The following is a 12994-nucleotide window of genomic DNA, read 5'->3' as shown; positions in this document are numbered from 1 at the left end:
CCCCTGCAGACTTACCAGCCAGGCACTGCTCTCCAAGCCACCTGACTGCATCCCTGGCTGTGTGTATGCTGCGGCTGCATGCATGCATGCAGCATTTATCGGTGACATCATTGACTACACCAGCCAAAATAAGCAGATGGCCAGTGATGTTAATTTCTTTTTATCGGTGCTGATCTGATATGCCATGGATATATCAGTGCATCTCTAATTTAAGCTAGTCTCTTCCACTCCTGAGTTTATGATGAGACAATAGAAATATGAGTGGAATTCTAGCAGGTCTGAGTAACCTTTTTCAAAAATCTGTATACATCTCAAATTGTATTCCAAATGTATGGAGTTGTTGGACAGTCCTTAAAATGGACAGAGTAAACTGAATAAGTAAAAGCATAGTGAGGATCAAGTGAAATATGAGAACATGAGAGAACATAAGTTTTTCTTCTAATTTCAGAAGGATCTGAGCCCTGTGTATTTACATGTGATGCTCTTAATTCAGGAATTATACATACATACGTACATACAGCTATAATACTTTGAATAATTTTTCAGGCTGCCTTATAAAAACCCAAATTAATATCTGAAATGTTTGAGACTATAAATACCATTCTAGCTTCTAATATATATGATTTTAATTTTCTGTCATAATTAATATGCGGAGTGAAATGGAGTCAGTGGAGCCATCCTCAGAGGCTGTGTGTGTGTTTTTTTTTTTTTTTTCCATTGCAGCAAACTTCTGTTTATCACAGAATTACAACTTTCCTGAGGAATAGGGTATGGTGAAGGGCATTTTAGTTTATGTGAATTTATACTGAATATAACTTTTCTTACAGTACTCAAAAGCAGCAAATAACACCAAAGAGTTGGAAGACTGTGAACAAGCTAACAAACTAGGAGCAGTGAACAGTACATTAAGGTAAGCTGTGCTTAAAGTAAAATAGTACAAATGAAGGACAGAAGTTCATTTATACCAGAGTTTGGTAAACTTTCCTTAACAGCAGATAGAATTAACCTAGCTCAGTTTTGGGGTAAGCTAGCGTGTATAGCTTATTGTGTTTGTGCTCGGGGAATGGGGTTGTACGATACCTTGAAGCCAAGAAAAGGGCACAATATAATTTTAGATAATTTTTCTTTGTTGCAATATTGTATTCGCTATAATCAGTATGAAGCATACCAGAGTTCAGGAAAGAACAAGAGAACTAGATTTTCCTCCCTGACCTGTGTCCTGGGAAGGATCTGATCTGTAATATGGAAGGGAGGAAATACTTGCTGATGCCAATTTTAAAATGTGTGGAGGGAAATGTGTTGCATCTTTCATAGGCAAAAGTCACCCTTACTGTAGTCTTGAAGGCCTGAGTACATCATTCTCGATGTGATGTGCACAGTTGGTTTACTTCTGACAGAGAGCTCCTGGTGGGTTGGAAATGGCCAGTGTCAGGCAAGGAAGTGGCAGGTAGCTTCAGAATATACTTTTGTCATACTTTTTTTTTCCTGTAAAGCACTGAAGAATCTCTTTAAAAGACAGTTATGGAAGAGGTAGGTTACATTTAAAGACCTCTACACCTTTCGGAGTAAATCAGAACTAGCCTTCTGCTTAACCAGGATCCTTCCCCACCCCACACCAAGTTTGGACTGAAGCCAGCAAGGTGAAGTGGTACCCGGGGCTGCAGAAAGCACAAAGTCTGCCTAGGTGGTATGCATGAAGTTGAGGAGATGGGTTCCCCTCACCCTGTGTCTGCGTGCATGTCTGTAGGGGGCGGGGCAACATTATAGCTGATTTAGTTTGCAGCTACCCTCTGTGGCTTCCCTGTTTGCTCAGTTACTTTGAACTTCAGAGCAGGATACATCTCCCCAGACTTATTAGAAGGATCCTCCCCCCTCACTCCTTGGGGCAGGGATTAGATTGGTGTTTAGGCTGTTGGATCAGGCGCTTACAACTTTGTGTGAATATCAGTTTTGATTACTGAAAGTGCTTTGATTCTTCAATGGACAGTTAGTAGAATTCACCTGAATAAACAAATACCTCTAAAATTGTTTCCTTTATTTTCAAGGTACGTAGGGTTTTTTTTTTACTGTGCGATAGATTATTAGTGACGGTCTTGAAATTCGGTAATAAGTGGCTTACATTTTGGGTGAAAAGGATTAAGAACTAAAAATACTACATGTTTTGTGAGCAAGGGTTAAGGAAGTGTTTTAAGTTCTGTTACTTAAAAAAAAAAAATTTTATACATACAATCATTTATACTGACATGTAGAAAATTGACAGTGTTTTCTAACTATAATATATAAGGAACCTACCAAAATCAAGGAGACAGGTGGTCGATTTCGCAGGCAGATCGTGGGGCTGGCTGCCACTTTTGTGGGCTTATCATGGCAGGGCCACCCCACACCTCTGGCTGAAGGGCTGCAGTAGCCCTGCCCCTCGACACTGGCCTCATGATCAGCAGTTCTCTAAGCCAATCGAAGGAGAAGGGAGTGGCTGCCATCTTGGCTGCTCCACTTCATGACATCAGCTTCCTCCCCACCTGGCAAGCTGCCAGGCCAGGCCACAGTGGCTGTTAGTATGCTGGTTCCCACTAGGAAGCCAGCATTTTATTTTTAGTAAGTTCTTTTTTTCTCATTTTGCAGACAATGCGTGATTTTATTTATTTATTTTTTTTTTTTTGCGGTTTCCACAAAATCCTGAATTGAGTAGGTCCCTAATAATACAGAATATGAAGCAGACTTCCAAGGCAGAGACTTGTTTTTGTTTTGCAGAGTTTTCGCTACAGCAAGGGTGAATGGCCAACCTGTGGCACAAGTGGCCCAGGTACCTCTGTGTGACACATGACAGATTGGGGAGGAGAAAGGGCAGGGAGTAAAAAGCAGATCAGATGGAGCACTTGGCAGGGAACGGAAAAATCGGAAATTGGGCAAAGGAAGGGATTGGATTGGCACCGTGTGGGAGAATGGGGCTGATTTGTGGTGCTCCTGCCAAAAAGGTTGCCCCCATTCTGCTCAGCAGTATGTAATAAAGTTCTTGTTCATGTATTGTAGGGTTTATGTTAATTAACAACTAATGACCAAATAGCCCATTAATATGTTGAACCACATCTACAGTTGTTTAAAAATTTTAATTCCAGAAATAGTATGAAAATTAATGTCAATTTTCTATATCTAATGTACTTGGTTTATCAGTGTTAATTTTGACATTATTCATGTATATGTTTAAAATCGAATATTTTAAGTCAAATGAAATTCAGTGTTTGTTTCTCTTTCTCTCTCTCTTTTTTTTTTTTTTTCCTCCCTCCTTCAGTAACCAAAGTAAAGAGGCTTTCATTGATTGGGCAAGATATGATGATTCACAGGACCATTTTTGTGAACTTGATGGTAAATGGTAGAAACTTCAGGTTTTTTGTTGTTTTTGGGTTTTTTTTAAATCAACTGAAGTCAGATTTTTAGTGAACATATTTACTTTATATTAACTTACTAAACAAATGGAAAGGTATTGTGCAAATAACTACTGAAAGAAAGATTAACTTTAATATTATATTGAATGGTAAAAATAAGATATCAGAACTTGTCACTCCGAGCTCTAAATATTGCATTAATAGAAGGCATCAGCCTCGAAATACTGATTGATGTGCGGCACTTACTAATAACAGGCAGGAAGCCTGTGTTTCAAAAAGGAAAGGAAGAAACTGGGTGGGACAATATTTAAAATGTTTTGCGATTCTTTCTACTAGTACAGGAGTGCTAGAACCTACCTCCTGGACAAGCATTTGCTCTCTTTCTACAACCACTTCAGCTGCTGTGCACTTCTTTACTGCTCAATTTCTCAAGATGGCTCTATTTTACTGACTGTTTCCCTTTTGCCCCTTGCTATTATTTAACAACTTCTGAAGTGACTCTTCACTTTATTTAGTAGCATTTTCTTTCATTGCTGAAACAGCTTTCACTTTCCACTTTTTCAGCTCTCTTTAGGAGTATGAGAGTAAGTGCTCAGCAACATTAATTGGCTTTTTATTTAAGTGTATTAGACATTAATTACTAGATTTAAAAAAAAAAAAAAAAAACTTTTTTGCAGCTTTTGGCGTGGCCAATCGCATCTTATTTTTATGTGATCTTTCCAGTTTTCACTGACCTAAAAAGCAAATGGTTTTTTGGAAAAATATCATTGGATTAATGTTAGAGCATTAGTAAAATGTTTAACTTTTGTGAAATGTTATTGTTATGACTCTTAAAAAATAATCCTTAAATTAGCTAAAACCAGTTTCTGCGAGGACTAAGGGAAATTACTTAATGAACTTCAATATACAGCTTTTCCTAGTTAAAGAAAGGGAGCATTCTCAAATGCACTGGAAATTAATCCTGGTTAGCAAAATGGTAAATTTAATATTTAAAAAAGGGAAAAAAAACTTAGACTAAAATGTCTTTAAAAAATATCAAGTTCCTTTTAGCTAACATACAATTTGAGAGAAACATCTTATAAGGTTAGTTAGAACTTTCAGAAAGTATTCAAGTTTCCTCCAGAGTGTTTTCACATTTTGGAAACAATTTGAAAAACTCAGGGCTTGGGGTTTTTTGATTTTTGTTTGTTTGTTTGTTTGTTTTAGTACTAATGTTGTTGTTTAAAAATCTGCTTAACTTCTAAGTAGGTAAAAATCAGTGGGACTACTCACATACAGGTATTGTGTGACACATTAAACAGGTGAAACAGCTTTCAGGCTTGGGCCTATATTTAAAGTAACTCAAGGCTGTAGAATGTGCACCCACAGGAATGAGAACTTGTAAAATTGCACCACAAACTTCATCAAATGCAAGGTGCATGTTTTCAACCCTGCCTTTCTCATTTATAAATGTTTAAAAGAAAACAGTCAAACAGTCTAAACAAAGCACTGTATTTGCACATGTGGGCCCCTGGCAGATGTTAAAATAATGGCACAGTTCGTATCGGAGTAATTATATGCCCCATTCCAAAAACACAGTGTGTTCTTGTTTGGGACAATTCATTATCCAATCCCAATTGCATCACTATGGGGCTGCCCTGCAGATCAGGCAGGAGATGGATCTAGCCTGGACTCTAGGCATGAACTTCATTCTACCTGGAAACCTGGTGCTCTCCAGTGCTGACAATCATTGTTGACATCAGCTGGACAGCCCTGGGTCTGCTTCCAGATCTGGGTCTGATGCCAACATTCATCTGACTGTTGGCACAGGTGAGGCAGCCCACATGGGGAACACAACACATACCATGTGTTCATTTTTAAGGTGTGCCATATAAACCAGCCACAAAGTTGTTTTACTTTATGTGGAATATCTTTGTAGCTGGTTTGCCAATTATGGCTCAAATTGGCTGAATGTACGCCATTTGTAATTTATGGTGCAAACACATTAATCATACCACAAATATAACATGTGATGGGGCCCAAAATACTTCCCTTGGCATGAGGATGACGGAGAATAAGCACATGACAATGCTGTCATATTGGTAAGTACAAAAATGCTATGGTGATGAGGATAGCACAAGAAACTGCGTTGATTTTATTCTATCTTCTATTTAATGTTTCCATTTATTTTGTCACTGCACATTACATATAGGATGTGTGTGATGGCATTAAAATCATATTGGAGATCAAAATTATATTACGTAAGTCATCTCACTTTTACTTAGTACTGTATAATTGCTTTTTGTGAAACAAAGGCCTTTTAAAGTGATTAATTAGAATATGTAACAAAGAGTTTCCTATTTAGATGAGAGATCTCCAGATGCCCAATATGTGGATTTGCTGCTGAATCCAGAACGTTATACTGGATACAAAGGGCCTTCTGCATGGAGAGTGTGGAACAGCATCTATGAAGAAAACTGCTTCAAGTAACTGGGAAAAGTGGGAAGGTGGTTTATAACTGAAAAATAACATCCTTTCTTACAAAAAAATAAGTTTTATTCTGTTTTATTCTTTTTTCAGGCCTCGATCTGTCTATCGTCCTTTAAATCCACTGGCACCTAGCAGGGGTAGGTTCCTTAACTATATTTTTATGCTTGCTAAAAAAAACAAAAAAAATCTTCAAATCGTTTTTGGTACAATACAGTGTCTTTTTCCATTACAGAGTATTTAAATTAATACTTTATACTGTAGGTATGTCTGTTAACATCCTCTTCCGTCACTGGTAAGGCATGCTAATCTGAAAGCAGGCAAAATATAGGTAGGGACCTACTTGACTCATGGGTTTGCGGAAACCACAAAAGTGTTGTCCACGATTGCCGTGATCACCAGGAAATCTGACATCGGCTACTATTTCCCATGAACACAACCGCAAAAAAAAAAAGAAAAGAAAAGCAGCAGTGAGGTAAACTGAGTGAAGGAGCTCTCCACCAATCAGAGGTGAGGGGTAGAGCTGCCAGGGCCCTTCTTTCGATCAGCACCAAGAGGCAGGGCCACAGCTAAATGCCTGCAAAATTTGGCTCTGCATGAAAAACCTGTTTTCTGTTCATGATTTACACCAGCTAAATCATCTTGTCCACTAAATATAAGACAAGGTGGCCTCTGAAACAGTTTGTCTCTAAGGAGTACCTTGCCGCATATTCTGTCTTATTTTACTATGTAGAAATACAAACTAGTTGGCAGTGTCGTGAATCAGAGCAGCAGCCGGCAGCCGCCTGACTCACACCGGAGTGTTTAGATTTAGAACTTGGCAGGCGGGTAGTGATGGATGGAGTGGAATTAACCAGGCACAGACGTGTGTAGGTTACAGGAGTTTGTTTACTTACGTCGCCTAGATAGTGATGGACGACGCAGGCGAGCCTTCGTTCCGTTACAGCTTTGGTTACAGAATCAAATATGCGGATATAACTTCGGTTACAGAGTCGAGGACACGCACGCAGTTAGGTTACGACGAGATAATGACGGACATGGCGCCGAAAAACGGACGGTCGCGCTTGCAAGTACGTCAATATTTTACGCTGACGGGGTGATCGATTGGGAATTGATCAATTTCCCAATTCTCTGGTGACAAGCACAGGTGTTTCCTGTGAGATCCCCAGAGCTCTCCGCCTTGGGCGGAAACCGTTAAACTATTTATAGGCAGAGGTGTTTGACAGAGATGCCCAATCGTAAACCGTTATATGGAATCTTTAATTTTTGGCAGGTGGCAGCTCTTTGTCTCCTCAAGTTACAAGGTAGTGGGTTAGGTTTCTCTACCTGTTACGTGTGTGCTACGTGTGAGGAGCTTATGCTTATTTTTGGACCAATTATATATAGTTTCCCCTAATATTTTATTTCAGCTGACCTGAAATAAATCTGTAGTACACCACCAGCGTTTTGTTTCAAGGAATTTCTTGGCAGGGAAGTCTTTTAACCCTTAATAGTCAAATGAAGATGATTTGAATGGTATCTCTTGCTCAGTGGCATGGGCACAAGTTAATTGGGTTGTGACAGGCAGAAGCAAGATCATGGCATTGAAAGAAACCAATTCTAATCTTATTTTTTTAAAATAGCTTTGATTCTCCCTGGTTACATGTGCTTACCCTTTTTTTCCAGCTAAATAATCCCAACAGTCAATGAAACTCTGTATGAGTAAATTAAAGTGCATATATAACTGTTTGTTTTCTGAATCATACCTAATCATAGATTCTTCATTCCTCACCCCATAAGAGTTAGAAAAATCTTTCCAGGAGCATACTAAAAAATCCTTGAGGGCAGGGAGCAAAATGAGGAGGTGGTTGAAACTTAGTTTTGTCACCTCAGTGTTTATGGGCCAGTACAACGCAATGTGATTTTTTTTTTTTTTTTCCTTCTATGTTAATAGCATCTTCTTAATGTTATTGGAAGACGGGTTCCACAAGGAAAGGGTCTTCTTAAAGATGAAAGTTTAAATAGTAGCATAAAGTATATGCTATTTCTACTAACATTATTATTCAATTCTAAATAAAATGGAATTAGTATAAGATTTAGAATTGATTAATTCAAAAAAGCTATACAACATGAAAAGCTAAGATGCATTTATCAGTATGTAGAACCATGCCAAAACTTTGTCAGATGTTCAGTTTTAAAAAGCAGTGACTGTTGAATTCAACCAAGAATCCTGTTTTAAAAGCTAATGGCACAATGTGTTCCTACATACTGCATGCATAGACACAGGAATCTTTCTCTGTTCAAGCGTAGTATTTTAGAGTCCGATTTAAAAAATCTGATGTTGACCTCAAAGATGAGCGTTCCAGAGATTAGCAAATTGTTGAGCATATTTGAGAATTGTAGTATATATGTTGTTTTTATACTTCATCTGTTACCTGTGAATTTTAAAGTACTGTCCAGAAGGTCAAGAAAGGCTGCTTATCTTACCTGATCTCCTTTCTAATTGACCATAGAAACTTGCCCAGAATTTCCATGCCTTAAGATAAAGCATATAATGTAGAAATGTGTGTAGTTGTGCCCTTACAACTAAAATTCCTTTAATGTACCCTGTTTTAGACCTAAGTTTTCTGTATAAAAGAAAAATTGTCTTGATGCTTGATGAATGAATCAGAAGTATTTCCTACATTAAAGTGTCCCCTTACTGAGTGAAAGCAGCTTTTTTTTTTAAATGCTGTATTTTTTATTTACATTTATTTTCTTTCTTCTAGGAGAAGATGATGGTAAGTTGTTTTATAATCTCTATAATAATTCAGTAAAGTCCAGTGTTTCTGATTATTCACTTAAGTGCATGCATTTTTCTCTCTCCAAAGAAATTATTTCATCTTGGGGGGCTCCTTCAAGTACAGAGAAAGGAAGCAAAAGAGAATTATACATTACTGACTCGCTCCATAAGAATATTTGTAAAATAACCTAAGAAATTATGCAAAAAGCAAGAGGAAGAAAAGAAGGGATTCTAATATAGTGTGTCAGCGTGCTCTGTTTTGGGGGCATTAAGATTAATTTTACAGTAAGGAATGGCTTATTTCTAAATTAAATGTAATCACACAACACAGGAAAAAGATCTAGGTGTCATTGTGGGCAGCTTTGTGAATAAATACCTTTCATTTTGGTCATTGCTGCCATCCCCACATCAACAGTCTGTTTGCTGGCTTCCTGTGGGGTGGGGCACAGCTCTGGTTGCTGCTGCCTGCTTTGCAGGAATTGGGGTCTTGACTCTGATCTGTTTTTCTAGCTGTGGATCTTCTCCAGTGGTTGTTAGAGCACAGACAAGAGTCTGTGGTTTAGCAGCCACAGTGGCAGCATGGGGCTTCTGCCCCTCTTGCCCTCTGAATACTGGGCAGGGGGCATGGTCATGGGAGCTGGCTGTGCCATCCTGAGAGACCTTCTTGGTCTTGCCTATTAGTTCATCTGTGGAAATGGGAAGGAGCACCATGCCCTGACAGCTTGCTGCTGGGCCAGCTATTGGAGCAAAGGACTGTGGGATACTGGTACACAGAAATGCCTGCCAGTACCTTAAATTAGTAACAGAAAACATTCCTGCAACAAGAAGTTACTATCATTCCAAGCCTAATTTTGAGATTTTGGACCAGCTATAGCCATGAGCACTTTAAAGAACCTTTTACTGGAATAATATGGAAGACTGAATAGAAATGATTTGTTTTTAATGTTTTGATTTTGTTCTGGATATGTCAGTGTCCTCAGAATGAATAACACTTCTAAGTCTACTTGTAAATGGATAAATAAGTTCAGTATATTGTCATCAACTAGTTTTTTTTTGGTTTTTTTTACTTTTTTAAAGATGTTGTTCTGTATTTTTCCTTCTAATGCACTCCCCTGTATAGAGAATTCTGCAAATTCCAAGTACATCTATAATTTTGCCTCTTTGGATTTTAATTATTTATCTCTGCTTTTTTTAAATTATTTTTTTTACTGGTATAATTCTTATATTACAAAAGGTAACAAACAAAAGTTTTTAAAGCAAGTCCTGAGTGCTATGGTCTTATTTCAAAGTACTATCTCTTTCTTGGGGAAAAAAAATCTCATTTCTAGTTTAAAAAGCTACAATAATCAACAGAATTAATCATTGAATCACATAAAATTAAGGTTGGGAGGGATTTTAGGAGGTTATCTAGTCCAATCCCCTGCTCAAAATATGACTATCCCCAATTAGATCATCCCAGCCAAAGCTTTATCTAGTTGAGTCTTAAAAACCTCTGGGGATGGAGATTCCACCACCACGTCTCTAGGTAACCTGTTCCAGTGTTTTACTACCCTCCTAGTGAGGAACTTCTTCCTAATATCTAACTTAAACTTCCTTTGCTGCAACTTGAGACAATTGCTCCTTGTTCTGCTGTCATCTGCCACCACTGAGAACAGTTTAGCTTAATCCTCTTTTGAACCCTGCTTTAGGTAGTTGAAGGCTGCTATTAAATCCCCTCTCAGTCCTCTCTTCTCTAGACTAAATAAGCCCAGTTTCCTCTGCCTCTCCTCATGTCATGTCCCCCAGCCCCCTCACCATTTTTGTTGCCCTCTGCCGGACTCTCTCCAATTGGTCCACATACTTTCTATAGTGGGGCGCCCAAAACTGGACACAGTACTCCAGATGTGGCCTCACCGGTGCTGAATAGAGGGGAATAACCTCCCTTGCCCTGCTGGCAACCCACCTACCAATGCAGCCCAGTATACTGTTGGCCTTCTTGGCAACCAGGGCACTCTGGTGGCTCATATTCAGCTTACTGTCCACTGTAAACCCTAGGTCCTTTTCTGTAGAGCTGCTGCCTGCCCAGTCAGCCCCCAGCCTGCACTGGTGATTGTTCCATCCTAAGTGCGGGACTTCGCACTTGTGCTTGTTGAACCTCATGAGATTCCTTTTGGTCCAATCCTCCAATTTTATCTAGGTCACTCTGAATCCTAGCTCTACCCTCCAGTATATCTGCTACTCCCCTCTGCTTAGTGTCACCTGCAAACTTGCTGAGGGTACACTCCATGTTATCTTCCAGATCATTGATGAAGATATTGAACAAAACCAGCCCCAGGACCAATCCCTGGGGCACTCCACTTGATACCGGCTGCCAACTAGACATTGAGCCATTGATTGCCACTCTCTGAGTCTGCTCCAGCCAGATTTCTCTCCACCTTGCAGTCCGTTCATCTAACCTGTACTTCCTTAGCTTGCCTGAGAATGTTGTGGGAGACGGTATCAAAAGCTATGCTGCTTGTTAGGACTACAGTAATGGAAGCTATTGCTTTTTAAGTTATTTCAGTATTTTAATGTCTTGTGATTTGAATAACTAAAGTAAATAGTCGCATTAAACAAAGTGTTAGATTTATGAATCCTTACAGATTTTAACATAATATTTTGTGTTTACAGGTGAAGGCTTCTATACTTGGCTAGAAGGTAAAAGTCAACCCAATACCAAAATTGAATACTTTTTTGCATTTTAAAAAAGCATATAACAGTGCTGCTTGGCTCTTCCAGTTTCACCATATGCTTAGTGGGTGCCACAATATAGATGTTAATTCCAAAGCAATAATTGTCTTTTCATAAACCAGTGTTTGTAGGATGTGTATGAAATTCTGCATCTTTACAAAGACATTAAGACATTGGAATACTAGTATTCACTTTCATATTACAGACAACTCAACAGGAAAACAAATTTGTTGCTAGGGAATAGGATTTGGTAATGGAGATAACAATGTCCTGATAAATTATATGAATACTATTTAGTCAGCTGGCTGGCATAAAGGTTTATGAATAACCTCTTTAAGTTAGATGTAACTGAATAAAATCATCTTCTTTAAATTCCTCTTAAAGATGCTCTTTTCTTCTAAGAGGAGAGACATTAATATTTAGGGTTGACCTTTAGGTCATTCTCAGGTGGCCTGAACCATGTAAGCTACTCTTCCGCATCTGTGGCCATGTAAAGACTTTCAGTTTCTACCAGGCCCCTCTCCCACTAGACATTAAAAGTGTGCAGACTTTCAAGCATTTTCTCCCAGTACAAAAATGGCAGTTCCAGAATTAATATAACTATAAGGTAGAAATTGCTTCTGGGAGACTGAATGACTGCACACATTTCCCCTGGCTTAAATCTTCCTTGTGACTAAGAGGAGTGGATCCAAGGGAGAGGCTCCCTTGCCTTCCAGATACTGGGGTCATCCTGATCTGGATGGGGGCAGCTACTCCCATGCTTCCCATAAACTGGGAGGGGACAAGAGAAGCAGCTGCCAGCTGCTTCCCTCCTGCTTCTCACTCTGTTCCCAGTGTCCTTGTCTTTATCAGGCCTTTCTATATGGTCTATTTCCAATATTCTGCACAGGTCAAATCTTTTTCCAAATCTTGTGGGATATATTGTGGTACTACATGTTATCTCAGGAGATGATCCATGGTTTGCTTCTCTTGGTTGGTTGCCTAGAGGCCCCCAGACTTCATGATAAAGTTGCATCTTCTGAGACCCGTTCTCAATCTGTTCAGGCTCCGCCATGTATGCCATCTGTAGTTGACAACAAATGCTAATTCCTTGCTGGCTCCATTCAACAGCTTTCTCACCTAGTTTCTCCCATCTTTTTGCCAGAGGCTAGTTCTGCTGATTCTGGTAATGTGGTCAATGATGTGGTAGGGTAGAAGACAAAAAGCTATTTCTTGATGAGAGACCGCAGTGCACTGGTTGATGTCCATATAGTGTTGGTCACCTGATTCTTGCACCTGCTGGTCAATGTTGCCTGCTACTTTCCTTCTGATTTTAAAAGGACACTCTGCCAGATAATATGTATAGGCAGGGAACAGAGGTGGGTTTTAGGTAACCTGTTTATAATTCTGTGTATATCATCTAGGGTTGTGTCAATATGTTTAGTGCGACTTGAGCATCCCCAAGTGGTGCAGGCATATTCAGCCATAGAGAAACAGTGCTAGGGCAGTAGTGCATAGGGTAGATGGATGCGCTCCTCACTTGCAATTTGCGAGCTTATGCACAATGTTGTTTCGTGTGTTGTAATCATATGCAATATGTAGGTTAACATAGTATCGTATGCACACAGATTGGTTCTCAGTGTGAGAAGCAGGCATAGACTTTGCTGTGCTGCTTGATCTGCTCAGCTTCCAGGCA

General features: G+C 39.2%; 1 protein-coding gene across 1 annotated transcript in view; it reads left to right on the top strand.

Moving 5' to 3' along the window:
• ERO1B (endoplasmic reticulum oxidoreductase 1 beta) overlaps window positions 1-12994 on the top strand; it is a 47409-nt gene that overhangs the window by 22536 nt on the left and 11879 nt on the right. Inside the window, exons 6-11 of the mRNA XM_025213820.1 lie at window positions 828-910; window positions 3290-3363; window positions 5728-5848; window positions 5943-5989; window positions 8597-8608; window positions 11260-11286. Of these exons, the coding sequence (XP_025069605.1) occupies window positions 828-910; window positions 3290-3363; window positions 5728-5848; window positions 5943-5989; window positions 8597-8608; window positions 11260-11286 (364 nt within the window). The remainder of the gene's footprint in view (window positions 1-827; window positions 911-3289; window positions 3364-5727; window positions 5849-5942; window positions 5990-8596; window positions 8609-11259; window positions 11287-12994) is intronic.

This window comes from Alligator sinensis, unplaced genomic scaffold, assembly GCF_000455745.1.
Source record: "Alligator sinensis unplaced genomic scaffold, ASM45574v1 scaffold93_2, whole genome shotgun sequence".
In the NCBI taxonomy this organism is placed as follows: domain Eukaryota; kingdom Metazoa; phylum Chordata; order Crocodylia; family Alligatoridae; genus Alligator; species Alligator sinensis.
Note: the sequence above shows the minus strand (reverse complement) of the source record. Positions and strands in the feature narration are given on the sequence as shown.